Genomic DNA, 17513 nt, shown 5'->3' on the forward strand with positions numbered 1-17513 from the left:
GTTTCTGTCCCAACAGAGCCACCACACTCTCCAGCGCCGTGTCATCTCTCTCCAGCACTGGAATGTCCTTCAGCCGTGTGGATGAGAGAGAGCGGCAGCAGGCCCTGGAGGAGGAGCAGGCCAGGCTGCAGGCGCTCAAGGTGGGCAACAATCTCCTCACAAGCAACCATCACACCAACATGTTTCAACCAGCCCAGTCAAACTCAGCAGTGCAGCCTTAAAGTGCAGCCTCTTTTACCTTCCATTGACATCTGTATCTGCAATAAAGCTAGTTGTTTTTACAGTTTTTCAAACAAATTTTTTTGGATAAAGACTTTTTCTCCTTGTGGGAAAAAAAGAGTGCTAGGAATAAGTCCAGAAGCAGAGATATATTTAGCATGCTCCTTTGCTAAGACTGCACAGTGGCTTTTTTTTTTTTTTTTTTTTTTTTTTTTTTTTCCCCAGTTTCATTTTTTTCAGCTCAACTTTTGTGCTGTGGTGTCTCTCTGGGCAACACTAGCCGTTTCGAGCCACGTCCTCTCTCACTCAGGATAAAAGCACCTGGTTGTGTCGTCACAGCCATAGATCTGCCCCACTTGGGCTTTTGCTCAGAAGTGTTCTTCATCTGACTCCACCTGCCGCCTACCTCAGACAGGCCCGAAAACCTTCACAGTACACACCCACCCGCTCACCCACACCTAGATTGGTGATTTGGCATTGCCGGGCCAACAGCACAGGTGTGGCAGAAACGATCCTTCCCTGCTTGCGCACAGCCCAGCCTGGTTAAATAAGTAAAAGCATCAAATGCACTAGGAAATCCTAGTGTCAAGCACTTAGGTGAATTAATGTTAATGCATTTATTTTGGCAGCAAGAGCATATACATGATGCTAATTAGCTTGTTGAGGGGAGAAAACAAATGTTACCCCAGAGGCCTTTGTTTCTGTGTGGGATTCCCACAGTAAACGGTCCTCATTTCACCAAAAGGAAACGCCTGGTACACACAGGTGTGGAGACAGATGGATAGCATACCTATTAAGACAGCACACAAACAGTAGGAGAGGACCTGCGCAGCACTTTGCAATTACTGTTTACAGTCATGCTGTTCTGTTTTCACCACAGATTACAGTAGTTTAGTGCAGTATTTCACTTACCCTGACCGGCATGGGAACTTGGATAGATATGAGTGCTATGATGATGATAAAATAATTTATCATTTTATTTTATATATACACACACACACACACACACACACACAGTGCAGCTCCTTTCCAAATCCTCTGTTGTGCCATCTACTGTGAGCGAGGTGCCATAATGCTTCTGAGCCTTATGTCATGTTTAAATGGCGGTGTCCTGCTCTTTTTCTGTGAGCGAACCAGAGTAACTGATCTCTGATGAGGAGACAAGTTTAGGACACTGTTCTTAGAGCTGCTGCCCATATACCCGATACTAGAAAAAACACAGCTGATCTGGTCTAAGATCAGCTTGTGACAGAAGAAAGCTTGATGCGTCTTCTGGCGGAACAGAGACTTGGCAGGAGCAGAGCTATAGTGCTCTTTGAACAAGCTGTCCTTTGCAAACAGAGGTGTGTGTGTGTGTGTGTGTGTGTGTGTGTGTGTGTGTGTGTGTGTGTGTGTGTGTGTGTGTGTGTGTGTGTGTGTGTGTGTGTGTGTGTGTGTGTGTGTGTGTGTGTGTGTGTGTGTGACTCCAGACGCCCATAGCCCATCAATGATTAGCTCCAGGTGGTGAGAGGAGGGTGAGGTTAGCCAACCTCTTTTGTCCATTTTGGAACGATATGTCATCCCATATCAAACACATACTCAACAGATGCAGGGAAGCTAGTGTCCTGGAATGTACATTTTGGTAGCACTGTCACTCGTGTGTAGTACATGTAGCTGGGCACATGTTACATCAGAGTGCAAGAATCTGCATTTCATTATAGCTTGCAGCACTAAGGGCAAGTAATAATTTAGTTACTCAATTGTTGTCCACAACTAGGGTTTAAGTGCAGTCTTTTCACATGTCATACTGTGCAGCCCTGTAGACCCACACATGTAAAATAAAATGCTGTAGTTCCACTTCTTTCCTTCTTTTCTTTTTTGTTTCTACTTTTTTCTTTCTGTCTCTTCCTTTCTCTGTTTTTGTTTTTTCTGCCCCTCTGTCACTGTGTCTCTTTATGTGGGGGGCCCTGGTTATTCTCCTCCCTTAGAGGCTGCCTGACTACAGCCGCACAGTCCACCTGTGTTCTATCGCACTGCTGGATAGGCTTGGACTATGTGGTCGGTCCTGTTCAGGCTGGCCTTTTGTCTGGGGTGCAATATATGGGTGTGGTCTTTGTCAACAGGAGCTTGTGCTGAGTTGAGTGGTTCATGCTCATCTACGATGTGTCCACATTGGGTGGAACATTAGCACTGGCTTTTGTTTCAGTTGGTATCTGGCTATGGGCTTGTGGTAGCTTCAGCTGCTTGTGTGGGAGATATGATTCAGTGTTGGGTATTGCCCCTCCCTGTGGCATTTGTCAGTCTGTTTTACAGCTTTAGTCTGGATAACGGCTTATTAGCTTGCTCGTTGTGACCACATGATTAGCAATTGTGCTATAAAGGGATGTGTATGGCTGCATTTGCCAGAGGCTCAACAGCTAGGTACTCTGTCAGGAGGAACTACTCCTGATGCATCTTACACCAGTAGAACTGAGGTCTGAGACACGTGCACACACACACACACACGCGCGCACGAACGCATGTGCGCACACACACACTCAAGGCAGCCAAGAGAAGACCAAGGGCTCCAGGCCAAGGGCTGTGCTAGTCTGGGTGGAGAGCAGTGCCCCAGGCCGGCTGCCCTTCCTACACCAGCGGCTCCAGCAGGTGCAGTCACCCCCACTCCCTGCACTCTTCAGCAGCACCATCTCCACCGAGTGTGCACTCGGGCTCCTTGTGTTCGTCCGTTCGTCCCCCCACTACATCTGGCATGCCATGCACTGACACGTTCTGAAGGCTCACACCTTCACGTTGCCTCCCTGTGTGTGTGCGTGTGTGTGCAGGACCAGCGCCTAAAGGAGATGAACGTGCAGACTCCCACTGCATCTCCTGCAGCTCTCCCTGTCAGCAGTGCCACCAACCACAGCGTGGTGCTTGACCCCTTTACCAACCACACCACCACTGCCGCCCCTGCCAGCAACAGGTCTCCCGCCTTCTCTCACCTACGCTGCATCATGTCCATTTTTACTGTATTATACTGCAATAATGTTTATATACTGTGTAGGCTGTTCGACAGTATAACCAGTTTACAGGACATTTGTCTTATGCATAGAATCATCTCTATATAGGAACGTTGTGAAACTGCTGGACTGTTTTCTCTTGGTGTCTCACAGCATGGCCCACCTCGCCAGCGACCTGTTTGACGTGCAGCCAGCTTTCATCCCTGCCATGCAGAGCGCCCCCTCCATATCCACAGCCACCAGTGCCTGGGGAGGTAGGGTCGCTCTCTGCCAGGACACGCAGCTCCTTCATGGGGCTGCTGCTCTACCCGAGGCCCTGGCTTCACTGAGGCCTTCCTCAAAGCTTTGGCTGTATTGTGAGATTACAATAGACCAGGCCAGTCAGTAGCTCTGGTGTGCAGGCTGCTCATTATTGGCATGGGTGAATGGCTTCCAGGAACAGCCTGGGGGTTAGGATAGCACCAGTGGTGGCAACTGTCCCAATACAGTTTAACACAAACTACTAGTGATATGTGAAATAGCCAGTAATTATTTAATTGGCATTAAAAATCAAGAGACGCAATAAATGACAATCATTAGTTGCCGCTCTAATGTGATCAGATAGAAGGTACAGTATGCATCATTAGATTAGAAACTGTTCAGAAAAATACGGTAATATTAGCAAACATACTACTAACATAAAAATGAGGAATTTCTCGAGAACTAAACATTGCTGGATGACCTCTCGTGCTACATACAAAGAAAACTGATGTTATTTGCGATGAGATTTTGTGCATGATGCATAGATTAGTTTATGTGGCATCCACGCATTTGTTAGAGCAACTTTAAAAACCCTGTGGGAGTTACGAATTTTTGCTTGTACGTCTTTTTATTTTGAGATGTGAAGCTGTTTTTATTTACGTTGAAAAGTATTTGAAAAAAAGCATTTGAATATTTAGTTGACTGAAGTAAAACATTTCTAAGCAAAAGAAGGCCTGCATTTTAAAAGTTAATAGTGGCCTTGTATCATCCAATTATAAATTAGGTATCAAAAGGAAAGGTCCTACTCACACATTACAACTGCCTAAAGTTCGCAGTTGTAAAGTGAGGTCATCTTGGCTCAGTTCACCAGAACCCTGCCAAAACGCGCAGCTAGCTAGCTAATTTTAGCAAGCCACTAGCTAAACAAGTTAGTTAGCTCAGTTGGCCAGAACCACTAAATTAACCTAGCTTCATAACAAGCTGAGCCACGTTAATGTTGGCTAACAGTTAATGAACTCTAGTGCAACTCTAGCGTTCATTAGCTTAGCTAGTTCAGCTAGCTTAGTTGGTACTATAAATGAAAAACTAGCCCAAAATACACAGTTCATATCTTGACTAGCTAGCTAGTCTAGCCATCTCAGCAACGTGTGGTTTCTACACCAGGGTTCTCAAATGGACTTTGTTGAAAATATATTTTCCAACAGGGGGGCTTAAAATGCTGCGTCTTGGGTAACTGCGTTCATCATTGTCAATAATATCAGATGTCCCTACTTTATTACTGACTGACTCTGCTTGGGGCGATAAATGACACACCCTTTAGGCATCAGATTTGAGGATGCTGATTGGCTAAATCTATGTGCATATCTTGTGTCTGCAATGGTCAGCAATTGGCTGCACTGCTGCTCTGACTTGGCAATATTGCCCCAGAAGACAGAAAGGAATGAACCGGAAAGCTAATTTCCTCCAATATTTTTTTATGTAGCACACGTTATTGTGCATTTTTATCACACTCATACTTAAAGTATGTAAGTAGTTAGTTATTATTTAGAAATGTAAATTTAAAAAATGCATAACAATTTCACCAGGGAGGGCTGTGCTCTAGCGCCATCTATTGGCCAGCGGCCAGTGGATAGCATGATGAAATCGCCAGTGCTAAAAAACGCAGTTGGTTTGTTAAATGAACATCATTCACCGCCACTGAAGCTCGTGTTTCTTAGCTACCTTTTCGGAAGTCCTGATGGCACCAGCCTGCTTACAGACAGGATTGTTTGATCTAACTTATATGTTAATGGATAGAAGCCCTAGGTATTAATGACGGCAGTGGTAGCAGGGATTGAAAGACACAGTGGCTCTGAGGACAGTGTGAGCCTGGGTGGAATGCAGGAATGTTGGATCAAGGGTCTTCTCTTCACCTGGACCTTTAAACAGGGAGCAGTCTCCGCAGTTAAGTGGTGACATCACAGCAACAGAGTTCACAAGAAACTGGATTTGAATTGAATGGTGGCAGTCATTCATTCATTCATTCTTTCATACCTTCTGTATCTCGTTCACCCATCCATCTGTGCATACGCGTTTCAAATGCTTCCCCTGGTAGAGAACTGGCAGGAGTTCAGTGCAGTTTGGCTGTGGGTGGGTTCCACCTGGACTGGGCGCGCTGCTGGTGCCCAGGCAAGCTGTGGAATGAGACCGGGCTGTGGGGTTTGTAGGGCAGCATGCAAGCTCAAATGCGGGTACACAAGTAGATTTACTCATATACATACACACACTCATGTACTCGTGCGTGTACACACACGTACACATGCTTATATAGTTGTACCTGAACATTTACACAGACACATGGCATGGAAAGAAAATGAAGAGGTAGTTAAGGAAGGTTAAGATTTTGAAGAGGGAAGATGGCTTTATCTCTTTTCCTCTCTTATTATATGGAATATATTCTAAATGAAATTGGAAACCAATTACAATAGGAATCCAAAGTCTTTAATTGTGCAGGTATGACTGTTGAGGGCCATGGGGTGACAACAGTAAAACAATGTAAGAGCGAAGACTAAATGTGTGTGCATGTGTGCGTGTGTGTGTGTGTGTGTGTGTGTGTGTGTGTGTGTGTGTGTGTGTGTGTGTGTGTGTGTGTGTGTGTGTGTGTGTGTGTGTGTGTGTGTGTGTGTGTGTGTGTCCGTCCCTGCACATAAATGTGTGATTTTGTTCTCAGGTCTGGAGAGTGGTGCTCCTCAGCAGGCAGCTCATATACCTGCTATGAATGTAGATTTTGATGCTGTGTTTGGGTCTCAGGCTGCCAGTACTGATGTGAAACCAGCTGCGGGTAAATCACCCCCTGGAGGCGTGTGTGAAGCATCTAACCCCAGCAACCTCGCTCACTGCTCTCTGAATAACTCCTACTGTCTGACAGCTAACCTCTCTGCTCCCGCACACTTCCATGGAATTCGGTGAAATGCTTCCTTTTACAGAACTGGGGACTACAAGAGCTATTAAAAATAATAAAAGCTTCAACTCCATTATCCTTTACTGCAGATGTCATTTGTCCTTTGTCACTCATAGTCTAACAGTATATGTTTAGGTGTAAATACTGCAGGTCTGTCATTATTTACTTCTGTAGGTGTAAACAAACGGGGCCTCATGTAGTGCGTTGTGTGTCTGCACACTGTTAAATCAGATGCTGTGAGTCTTCTATTGTATCCTCGAGCACCCTAGTGAAAATGTGAGGCGTTCTCTTGACATCTGATATCTGGTTAAACGCGGTGGTTCCAGCAGCATGTGTCGGGTCACTGGGCCTCGGCCCTGCCCGGGAACCTGCTCTGTCCAGCCTTCTTCAGTAGCCCAAGCCAATGCAGCTTCATTAGCTGCCGTCACTAAGCCCACAATGCTCAGTGCTCGTTTGTGTGTGTGCGCTGTGAGAGAGCGTTATCGCCAGGTTGGCTACTTGTAGAACAGTTCATTTGCCTTTGCTGAATGGAAAATGTTGATGTTGACGGCATTCGGCAGAGCAGAACAACTTGCATGAGGTCAGTGAGGGACTTCTCCTTTAATGAGGTTATGGTAATGATTTTTACATCAACAGCCTTGTGTGGTGAGGAAACGCTAAGAAGGCCTTGCCATCTTTGGAATGTATTGAGTGTTAAACTCCAGTACCTTCTTTGGCTCTGGGAAGTTTTGTCAGGGAAAACAGCATCTCGCTCTCGCTCTCTGCTTGCACTCTTTCTACCCCCCCACCCCCGGAACTTACAGCTGTGAACAGTCTGTTGCAGTTTCTCCATCCTCCGCACACATTTGCAGTTTTGTGTGTGTGTGTGTGTGTTTGTTTGGCGGCGGGGGGGTCTGCTGACTAGCACTTTGTCCATCTGTCAGACGCCTGTCACTTCAGTCCTCATCCAAAAACCCAACAGATGCTGATGGACTCGGTTCTCGCTCACCCCACTGATCTGACACTCTTCTGTCTCTCTCCTATTTATCCATCTCCACATTTGCACTTCATGCTACTGGTGTCCAGAGCTAGTGCTCTCTCTCTTCCTCATTTACACTCTTGCTTTCCTACTCTCTCTCGCTTGTTCTCTTGTGCTCCCTTGCTCACTCTCTTACTTGCTCTTGCGCTCTCTCTCTCACTTGCTCACTCTCTTACTTGCTCTTGCGCTCACTCTTACTTGCCCTTGCGCTCTCTCCCTTGCTCGCGCTCTCTCTCCATCGCTCTCACACTCACAGCCTTTTTCTTGCTTCTTTATTTCTCCTCACTATTGAGTACCATTAGCTAAATGGCTAGTCAGGTCTCTTGTTTACAGAGGGAATTGCTGAATTACTTTGTGCGATTGACACGTAGAACGGTAGCAGTCATCCCTCTGGGTAGCTGTTGACAAGCACTGTGAATCTGTTTTATGGCTCAACCACAGTGGCTCTATATCGGGCCTTTAAGATGGACCCAGAAATAGTAGGGGGGGGTGTGCGCGCGCGTGCCTGTGAGTGAGAGAGCTGTAGTTCCTCCAGCGGTGATGGTACTTTTTGAAGGCTTTAGCCCTTCTATGCTGCTCTAATACATTTCTGTTCCTCTGAAATGCTGTGCGTCTGTGCACCGCCTTGCTGTAACCCTGCAACCCTGCCTTGCTCAACCGTGGTAGTAACACTGCTGTAAACATGTCGGTGCTTTCTGCTGTCTGTCTGAGCTCACGTTCTCTGCTCTTGAGCATGGTGTCTCTGGGCATGTTTGTTCTGCTGAGACGGTCATCAATACTTAACAATACTTTTTCACTCTTTCTCCCCATCCCCCACCCGTCTCTCTCTCACCCTCAGGGTTTGATGTGTTGGGAGACTTGTTGAAGCCCACGCTCCCAGCCCATAGTCAGGGTCCTGTGATGGCCCCTCCCACAGGAGGCAAACTGCTGGCTAACGACCTGGACTCCTCCCTGGCCAACCTTGTCGGCAGTGAGTCTGTGCTCTCTCCTCCTCTCAGCTACGCCAGGAGTGGCGCAGGAGCGGCCTCCGCTAATCTCCAGTTTTCACTTTCAATGTCAAGCATGCACTGGCTTGTTCCTCTGTGTGTCAAGCACATGTGTGTGATGTCATGAACAGTGCTCATGGACACAGATTTGTGTCGCAGCCAACAAAAGCACTTTCCACTTTCCCAGTACCTGCACGTGCGGCAGGCTGTACACCACATCCACATAGCTGAGTACACCAAGCCAAACGTTATCACCTTACAAATGCACGGTCCTGTTACAGGAGCATATTGGGAAGCTTACACAATGACCAAAAAATTCCCCCCCCAACACACACACACACACACACACACACACACACACACACACACACACACACACTGCTAGAGTTTTATGATTTTCCCCAAGTCCGGTATCTCATGTGGGGTCCAGTCACTAATTTTGCTTCACAAAGTCTCCAACAAGTAACTGAGGATGAATGATGACTCCAAGCTCGTCACCCCCTGACACTGTTCTGGAGTTTGGTAGAGCGAGTAAGATTCAGATTAATGAAAGATCTTTTGATGTAGCTTGAAGACCTATCACCACTGTGGGCCAGGAGTATCGAGTGATAATCGAGTTTTACTAACAAATCTGTCTGTCTCTCAATCTCACTTTTTCCTCTCTTTTCTGTGGCATATGTCAGATCTGCACTTTGGAGGATCAGCAGTCAAAAAGTGAGTAGCAGCTCCACACAGTTTAACCATACAGTTTTGTCGTCTAATGGATTAATTCTGTTATTGTGGAGCCTGTGCATTACATACAGTAGTTCCACTGAGTGGAAAGATTCTGTCAGTCCTGAGCATTTATTCTCAATCCCCCACACCCCCATGTGTATGTGCAGGCCAGATATGCAGTGGACACAGCCTGGGGAGAAGAAGCTGACTGGTGGCTCTAACTGGCAGTCCAAAACCATGAGCAGCACGACTGCCTGGAGCCCTGCACCCATGCCGCCAGCCCCCATGCCTGTGCCACACATGGTAGGAACGCACACACGCACAGCGTGGATGCACGGGATTTCTGCCTTCTCTAGGTTCACAACCCTGGGCCAACATATGGTGAATGGCCAGAATGATTAATCATGTCTTAGAAGTCTGTCTTACTGGAACACAGCCAAAAAATAACAAGTAGCAATTTATTGCAAGGGGGTCCAGATGTTGTTTTGGAGTTTTGGTCCTGTGTAGTCGCTGTGCCGCAGCAAATTTTGCTTGAAATGGCAGAAATATGGAGACCGTGCCAGTGGGGTTGTATTCGCATACTTGGGCCTCTCCCGGGAGCAAGTGGCACTGTGACCACTGTGGGAACGGATGTACATCAGTGTCTGTTTAACTGTGTGCTTCAGACTAACCTGCCTCCTCTCCTCTTCACTCTCCCTCTGTCTGGCTCTCTCTCTCTGTCCTTACCTCTCCTGTGATGGACACCACTTAATGCCATTTTCCTTGTTTTTACCTTCTCCATTCTGCCCTTTGCCCCCTTTCTCTCTGTCCCCCTCATCCCTTTCTCTCTGTGTCTCTCTGTCTGTCTCTGTCTCTCTTTTCCTGTGTGCATAACCCAGCAGAGTGGAATGTTCTATACTGGTTATGTAAGTACCCAAATGTAACGGAGCAGTCGGCATTATAATCCCTAGGGCGCCACTTAGGACTTTCCTGAACACAAATACACATACACACAGTCACTGGAATAGGGCTCCTCTTTATCCTTCCCATCATGTGGGGTCCCATGGTCTTCAACCTGCATCTCCCCCCTCCCGCATCTTAAAAACAGCAGTCGTGTGTGTGTGTGTGTGTGTGTGTGTGTGTGTGTGTGTGGTTTTTGCTGTATGTGTGACCATGTCCTTGGCCCTGCTCTCTCTACCCCTACGATGCACTGCTTCTGTTCGACTCGCTGCGTTAGCCTGTAGCCCCTGGCCCCTTCTCCTCCCTGCCTGGCTCGGTGTCTCTGCACTGGGACTATGAATCGGCGTCTTTTGAAGCTTGCCTCAATGTGAGATGCTGTATCTCCGCATATGGGGCTCTGTAGTCCTATATGCAGGCAGCCCAGTGAAGGACTAATGCTGATGTGCGTGTGAGGGGGCGAGAGCTTGGCCTTGGTGCTTGACGTTGGGTGGGTGTGGCAGAGTTCTGAGGCGTGAGCCCCCCCTGGGATGGCATGCAGGAGCAGGAGCCAGGCATCAGTGGCCAGTCTCACAGTACTTACAGTAGTGCTGACGCTATACCGGGGTACGGTTGGAAGGCGATGCCCATGATGTGTGCATGTGTGTGTAGCATCTTTGCTAATTTGTCCTGTTGTGTCTGGCAGACCCCGGCCCCCATGGCTTTCCCCATGACCACACCACAAGTGCCTGTGTATGGGATGGTAAGTACCAAACCCCTGATCTACACACTTCATAAGACAATTGAACTGTTTGACTGTTTGACTGTTTGTGCGCATCTGTGTGTGTCAGGTTCCGCCTCAGATGGGTCAAATGGGAGGCGTTCCAGTGATGACCCCACAGCCTGTGCTGTATAACCAGCCAGTCCTCAGACCCACCAACCCATTTGCTCCAATTCCAGGAGCTCAGGTACACCACTACGCCGCAGACCAGCCAGGTCTCCAGACCAATTCGTGCACTATTCCTGGAGCTCAGATTCACTCTCTCTGTCTCACATACACACACCACGAAGACCCACCGTCCCTTCAGGCACATACACTTAACCCACTGAGTTCTTCTCAATATAGACTCCTTGTCTAAAGTATTTTAAGTTCCCCTTGCACTATTTCTAGCCTCTCTCTAGCATGAGTCAGGGCTTTGGTGTTTGCTCCACACAGAGTTCCCAAACCTCCAGCGTCTGATTAAAGGTGCTCTGAGCTTACTTTAGAAAAGGTCTTTTTATAGACATCCGCTCTGGCTGATCTTATTTATTTGTTCAACTTTATGCCAAAGGAAATGTAAAGCTGTGTTTGCTGTTAAAATGCTTCCTGTGCTGGTGGAGACTGAAAGCTGCTCGTGGGCCAGCAGGCTGGACGTGAATGAGATGCTGACTCGTGTACCAGCTTCTATCCTTTATGAAACAAATTTTTAGTCTCTTTTATTTTTTTAAGATCCCTGCATGTTCCTTAGGATCAAACTGCTTGTAAACGGGTCCCTTTCAAACTAATCTTTCTGTATCAATAGAAAAGTCCATTATAAAGAAACATCTGAGCTGTCGTCCCTGATTTTAAATGTTTCATTATGTCCATGTCCATAATGTAATATTGTACCATCACCAATCCATTTTGAAAAACATTAATGCCAGACTTTTAGAAACTTCTAGAAGTCAAAAATAAATAAATAAATAAAAAAGTACTAAAATACGATTTTCAGATGTTAAGCAGATGTGAAACCTGTAGGTTTAATCCAGTTTCTTGTCTGTCTCTGGTGCAGATGCAGTTTATGTAGGACTGAGCAGAGGAGTGCCAAACTGGACAGCAAAAACCCCCAGCAAGCTAGAGATCCGCAACACAGCCACCACCCAAATCAGGGAGCCGAGGAGGGGGGCGGCGAAAGAAAGAGAGAGAGAAAGAAACGTAGAGGAGGAAGACAGGAGGAGCATGAGTGTATTGTGGTCACGACTGCTTACCTCATCATCTGAAATGGCTCTCACCCACGATCACAGGATGTTAACATAGCTTGTTAACATGACCTATTTTTATTTTTTATCCTGATCATTTATTATTTTTCCTTTTTTTTTTTTCTCTTTTTTTTTTTTTTTTTTAATATATACATTTTTAAAATTCTGTTTGAATCATTTTTGTCTTCAGATTCTAATGTCAAGGAAGGTTCTATTTTGACGTGCTTGGCGAGGGATAACTCCAGTTTGTCCTGTCTTTTGTAAACCATGCTCAGAGGCAGCTTGGTGCGGGTGTCCAGCCAGCCTCAGCTGGGCTGCTCTGGCTTGCTCCTGTCGCACCACGCACGTCGCCTCACCCATGCCACAGCTGCTCACCGACGAGTCCCCTATGCGGCGCTTTGCTTTCTCTTTTTCGCATAGGGCCCTAGTGTCAGTAGCTCTGGCTTTCGCCTCCTCCCACCGCTCGGGCGGCTTCGAAAAGTGCTTCTTTGTAATCCGCACGTTTGCAGTTTTGCTCGCTGCCTGCGTGTGCTATCAGGCAGAGAAGTGCGATCTGGAGTGTGCCTGTACGACCTGGCAGCCAGTCCAGCTCTCAGTGCTTTGCCACAGCCACTAAAGCCCCAGCCAGGTCACAGCTGTTAAGCACATTCTTTCTGCTTTTTGGGTTTGGTTTATTTGCATTCTAGTTGTTTTTATGATTTTGAAAGCAATATTTTTTTTAAAATGCCACTATGCGGTGAAGCACAGCTCCTCTCTGCTTTCATTTAAATTGCCAGATTAACAGGAGGTGTGATTTCATTTCTGGATGAACATATGCCGCCTCATTCGCACTCCCTCAACTACAGCACACAGACATTAAAACACTCTGGCCCTGGGGAATGTAAAGAGGAGTTTCTGCCAGTGTTGCTAACTGAAATAACTGGCAAAAAACATGCCATGCTTTCTCCCATTTCTTTCTTTTTTTATTCCTGCTTGGATAGTGCAAAACATTCACAAAGTGTGAGTATCGTCATGCAAGCTGCGGCAGAGAAGCCGATAAGGAGCAGGTCCCTGACGTGCTCGTGAAAGTCTCTCCCCAAAGCCACTTTCCTCCCTCTTCGGGCTTTGGGACAGTGTGCAGGGCGGTGCGCTCGCTGGGCTCACGCCTCCCCGTCCACCTCCACCGTGGCTGCCTCCATTCTGGCACTCTTAACACTCTGACGCTTCATTGACTTCCTGATGCTCCTTCATTCACGTCCCTGGAGGAGGGGAGGGGAGGGGAAGAAGCGGGGTTTCTCAGGACCGCACGGCTCTGCACAGGGTAACGTCAAACCCACACATGCAAATGGTGCGTGTGTGTGTGGGAGCCAGAGCGAGACCGCCCGCACACGGACAGTCAGGCTGAGTGCTGATCACTCAATGACCAGGCTGCTGGGGGGTAGCCATTTCATTGTTGGCTTTATTTTATTGTGGTGGTTTTGCTGGTCTACCTAAATACATGGACACACGAATGCACCAGACTGCAGCCCAGTACACAGCAGAGGGAAGGGGCATGACTGTTAAGATGGCTCCACTGTGCAGTGCTCATTAACGCAGAGTGCCTCTGTTCCTCATGGAGGGCCATGGACAGAGGAGAGGAGTGGGGACTACAGGAGGGGTTGTGTGTAAGTGCGCGCTGAGTTTTCCCCTCTGGAGCAAACCTACGACAGCCCTCAGTCAGCCTCCCTGCAGACCACCTTCACTTCTCACTGTGGAAGGGTGGGTGGGTGTTTCAGGTATGTTGGTGTTGCTTCCTAAATGTGGTGCAACACCAAGTGTCGAAAGGGCCAGGGAGAGACAAGCCTGCAGCAGTGGACTGTTCTTCCTGCTGTTTATAGTGCATGTGGATGGAGGAATTGCAGAGCTTTCTGTGCAGTCTGCTGAGGGCTTTAGCAGGCTTGTATGTTCCAGCCTGTGTGTATACACATGCTTGTGAATATAGGTTTCCATGGTGATCTTCAGAGCTTTCAGGACTCCCCTGATTAGTTTTTCTTTCTTTCTTAATCAGGGTGCCTTTTGGCACAGAGGGCGATGAGCATGGTGCTTCGTGTTCTCCTGTTGGTCTCTTTGTTTTTGCAGCATGGGTAGATGTCTGGCTCTCTTACTCCTTTGCTCTTTTCTCTGCTCTCGTTTTTGCATGGAGTCGGAGCAGTCGTGCCGGTATCATGGGCATAGTAACGTGTGCTTGCTGGTTTTGTCAGGAGAAGGAACCCTGGTAGCTTGGCTGTTTCCTATGTGTGGGTGCATGGTCCGTGTTGGGTTGATGGGTTTGTTTTTCTTTTTGTGTGTGTGTGTTGACTCGTCTCATTATCACGTTTGTGATGACAGGCCAAAGGTCAAAGGTAATGGCAGTAAAGTCTGAAAAAAAATTTTTTTGCAAAGTACCTTTTACCAACCAGCTTATGTCATGAGAGACAAGATGTCATTAAGATTTAGCAGAACTTGCCATATCATGTAGCTATTTTTTTATAAAGTACTTGTTATAGCACTTCTTACACTTTTGTTACTGTGGTTCCCACTAGTGGTGACTATCAGCAGTCTCACCACATATTTGTTGGTCATAGCAAGTTGTTTGGATTTAGGCTTATGCTCACTGCTTACATGATAAACATTTTAGCAATGGTCTGTTCATTAGGTATTTGAGTTTTTCTAATGGATCAAGTTTTACTCTTCTTGGACCTACACATACACAACCCTGAAAGTGGGTTATAATTGAAATTGAGCAGATTTTCTCTCTTGCTCTCTCTTCCTCTCACCCCTGCCCCTTGTAAGACTTGGCTATGGGCTGATGCAGTAGCTGTTGGCAGAGTTCCTCCAAACCTTGGTTGTGAAATCCCGCTTTCACCCTGAACTCAGTGCTAGGCCTGCAGCCCAGAGGCTACAGCCAAGAGCCTGACAGCCGCCAGAGCCGCTCATCTGCTGTGGGCACTCTGCTTCCAGAAAGCCCCCCCACGCCTCTGCCTCTCAGCCGCTCAGCCTCTGGAATCCTCAGCTGCACTGGAGAACTCTATAAGTAGAGTTCTGTTACAATCGAATTCACGGTGTCTGGGAAGCTGAACCGCATGTGGGTCTTCATGGGTCTCACTGTGTGTTCGTGCTCTGGAGCGAAGGCTAGAGGCCTCTTTTGTGGAAATGTACAGATACACAGGGACCTTCTCACCTCAGTCATCAGGGAATAACCTTGGGGGTAGTGGGGCTATCATTTTTGTCTAACTTTTTATTTTTTAATCTTATGTGGTTTTTGGGCATTTTTCAATTGCTGCCTCGCATATTATGTATATACCCATCTTCTGCAATGTATTGTTTTATTCCTTTTTTAATTTGCCTTTTGTTTTCTAAGCTAGAGATATTTGCATTATATATATGGCTATATACACAAAAGAAACACTCATCTGTATGTGTTGGCCCTGGGGTGGGAGGCCTGTTTTTACAGGTTCATCAATGCCAAACGAGAAGAGGAGAAAACACCATCCAAATGTTTGTGGAGTACCCCTTTGTATATTTTATTTATTTATGCAGAATATAAGGATTTTAATAAGCATGGTAAATACATATCACACCAAATCATGGGCTTTTTGTTTTATTTCATTCTTTTCTGTTTTTATCAGATGAAATAAAATAATTTTGCTTTCCTAAATTGTTTGTTGAATGTTTTACTTCTGTCATTTAAATCATAACTCTTCAGTTTGAAATAACATTCTATAAAACTACAAATCGGAAGTGGGTAGTTGCACATGATTGGGTGGTCATGGGTAGTCCACCTCCCCCTTATTTGAAATTGCACTTGGATACTATCAGACTGCACTTATTGTTGGCTCTTTCTTGCCCACATTTTCCAGACTTTATTGGGGCCGCACTTTTCTCAAAGCTGTGGTGTCCATTTCTGTTCATCCTTCCCAGAAACCCCAGTAGCTGAAGCTGTGTTCTAGCTCTCTGAGGTTAGGTACCCAGAGCACAGAACAGTATATCAGTGGTTGGCTCGTGTAAGAACCCCGATGAATGCCCTTTTAAGGCCACAGGAAGATTTGTTTGAGAGCAGAATGCAAATCAGAGATTGCGAGATTAGCAGAGTAGGCCTGAAGTCTGCTCGCGCTTCTCTCTACCTGACTGCAGGTTAAATCTGACAGGCTTTGAGTCTTTTGGGTCTTCAGTTCATAACCTGGAGAAAGCGAATTTAGATTTTCTATGAGTTACGGTCCCTGTTCTGGGGGAATAACAAGCCGTCTAGGACGGGTAAGAATACAATCCAGAGCAGACCTTCTGGTCCTTACCCCTTGCTGGAGACCAAGAGTAGTTTCTATATAGACTCACTAGCACAGTGTCTTGTGCAAGGGTGAGAGAACTTAGTTATTACAGGGTTTTTAGACTCCCAAGTGACCATGTCATAACAGCATTCTCATTCTCCATGCACTTCTCAAATGTTCCCGGCTTCTCCGTAGTTCATAAATGCTCAAGTCCCTCCTACTGTGTGTTTTGGGGGACCGTAGGGATCCTGTGGGACATCACTTGTTGCACTGCCGCACCTGAAAATGGTAGAGGGCCCAGGCGCAGTCCCGGAGCCAGTAATTGTTCCAGTCGTCCCTAACGGAAGCCTAAAAGGGTCTCCTCCGAGGCCACCCAATGAAACTGCCTTCCTGAGATCAGTGGGCTAGATAACACTGGTTGGAGCCAATGGCCAGCTGAAGCTGGTTTTGTTTAAACAATCTTGTTTTCTATGCCTGCAATTAGATGCTCGATTCAGGACCAAGATGTGTGATGTGATTTCGTTCTAGATAAGTTGCTCTGTGTTGTTTGTTTGATCTTGCATGTGTTAATGTTTTTTTTCTATTTGCCATGCTTGGGAGTCAACATTTTGGAATTCCTTGTATTGTTTGCAAAGTTCTATGGAATATGGTGCTTTTTTGTTGAGTAAGAAAACTTGTGGATGTAATGGCCTTTTCTGTGTATTTCTCTCTGTTTGTTTTTAAAAAAGCCTAGTTTATCAGTGGTTGGCTGTGCTAGTCTCATGCAGTATACATTTTTTGTGCGTTTTGCTGGTGTTTGGGGGGGGGCTAAGATTTTTTTTTTTTGTTTGGGTTTTTTTTTTTTTTTTGGTTGTTGTCTGTATCTGTGATGCAAGCTGTTACCATGAATCATGAATGAATGCCTTGTGCTCGCGCTCACGAATTTCTTAATAAAGAACTTTTTAACATTTGGGCTCTTCATTGTTTTTGTTTTTCCTCAAACATCATAACAAACTCAGTAAAACGTATTAAAATGTATGGTAAGTTTATACATCTTTTTGCTGCTGGGTATCAGTATTGTCGGTTCTAGATGTCTTTTTGTGCTGATCTAGAAGCAGATTTCCACACAGATCATCAAAAAAGCTAAAACAGCATCTGAACTGGCAAAACAATTGAAAGCGTCTTGTTCTTGTAAAACTGGAATGTGATTCGTGACACTCACACTGTAATAGTGCAAGGAGACGTGCCCTTGCCCCTGCGGTA

At 46.4% G+C, this 17513-nt stretch overlaps 1 protein-coding gene across 7 annotated transcripts in view; it reads left to right on the top strand.

The window, feature by feature from the left end:
* Nucleotides 1-17220, top strand: part of si:ch211-200p22.4 (phosphatidylinositol-binding clathrin assembly protein) — a 38887-nt gene extending 21667 nt beyond the window's left edge. For 4 of the 7 annotated variants that reach the window (XM_035520053.2, XM_081694840.1, XM_081694843.1 and 1 more), the window contains 11 exons: nucleotides 17-140; nucleotides 3021-3160; nucleotides 3351-3451; nucleotides 6148-6258; nucleotides 8235-8366; nucleotides 9066-9096; nucleotides 9264-9399; nucleotides 9975-10001; nucleotides 10718-10774; nucleotides 10863-10979; nucleotides 11823-17220. In XM_035520053.2, the coding sequence (XP_035375946.1) occupies nucleotides 17-140; nucleotides 3021-3160; nucleotides 3351-3451; nucleotides 6148-6258; nucleotides 8235-8366; nucleotides 9066-9096; nucleotides 9264-9399; nucleotides 9975-10001; nucleotides 10718-10774; nucleotides 10863-10979; nucleotides 11823-11837 (991 nt within the window). In that variant the 3' untranslated portion in view covers nucleotides 11838-17220. The remainder of the gene's footprint in view (nucleotides 1-16; nucleotides 141-3020; nucleotides 3161-3350; nucleotides 3452-6147; nucleotides 6259-8234; nucleotides 8367-9065; nucleotides 9097-9263; nucleotides 9400-9974; nucleotides 10002-10717; nucleotides 10775-10862; nucleotides 10980-11822) is intronic. The other 3 variants (XM_027011445.3, XM_081694841.1, XM_035520054.2) reach the window with 3 other exon arrangements.
* The last annotated feature ends 293 nt before the right edge of the window (nucleotides 17221-17513 follow it).

The sequence above is a fragment of the Electrophorus electricus genome, chromosome 13 (genome assembly GCF_041902795.1).
Source record: "Electrophorus electricus isolate QZ-2024a chromosome 13, ASM4190279v1, whole genome shotgun sequence".
NCBI classification, from domain to species: domain Eukaryota; kingdom Metazoa; phylum Chordata; class Actinopteri; order Gymnotiformes; family Gymnotidae; genus Electrophorus; species Electrophorus electricus.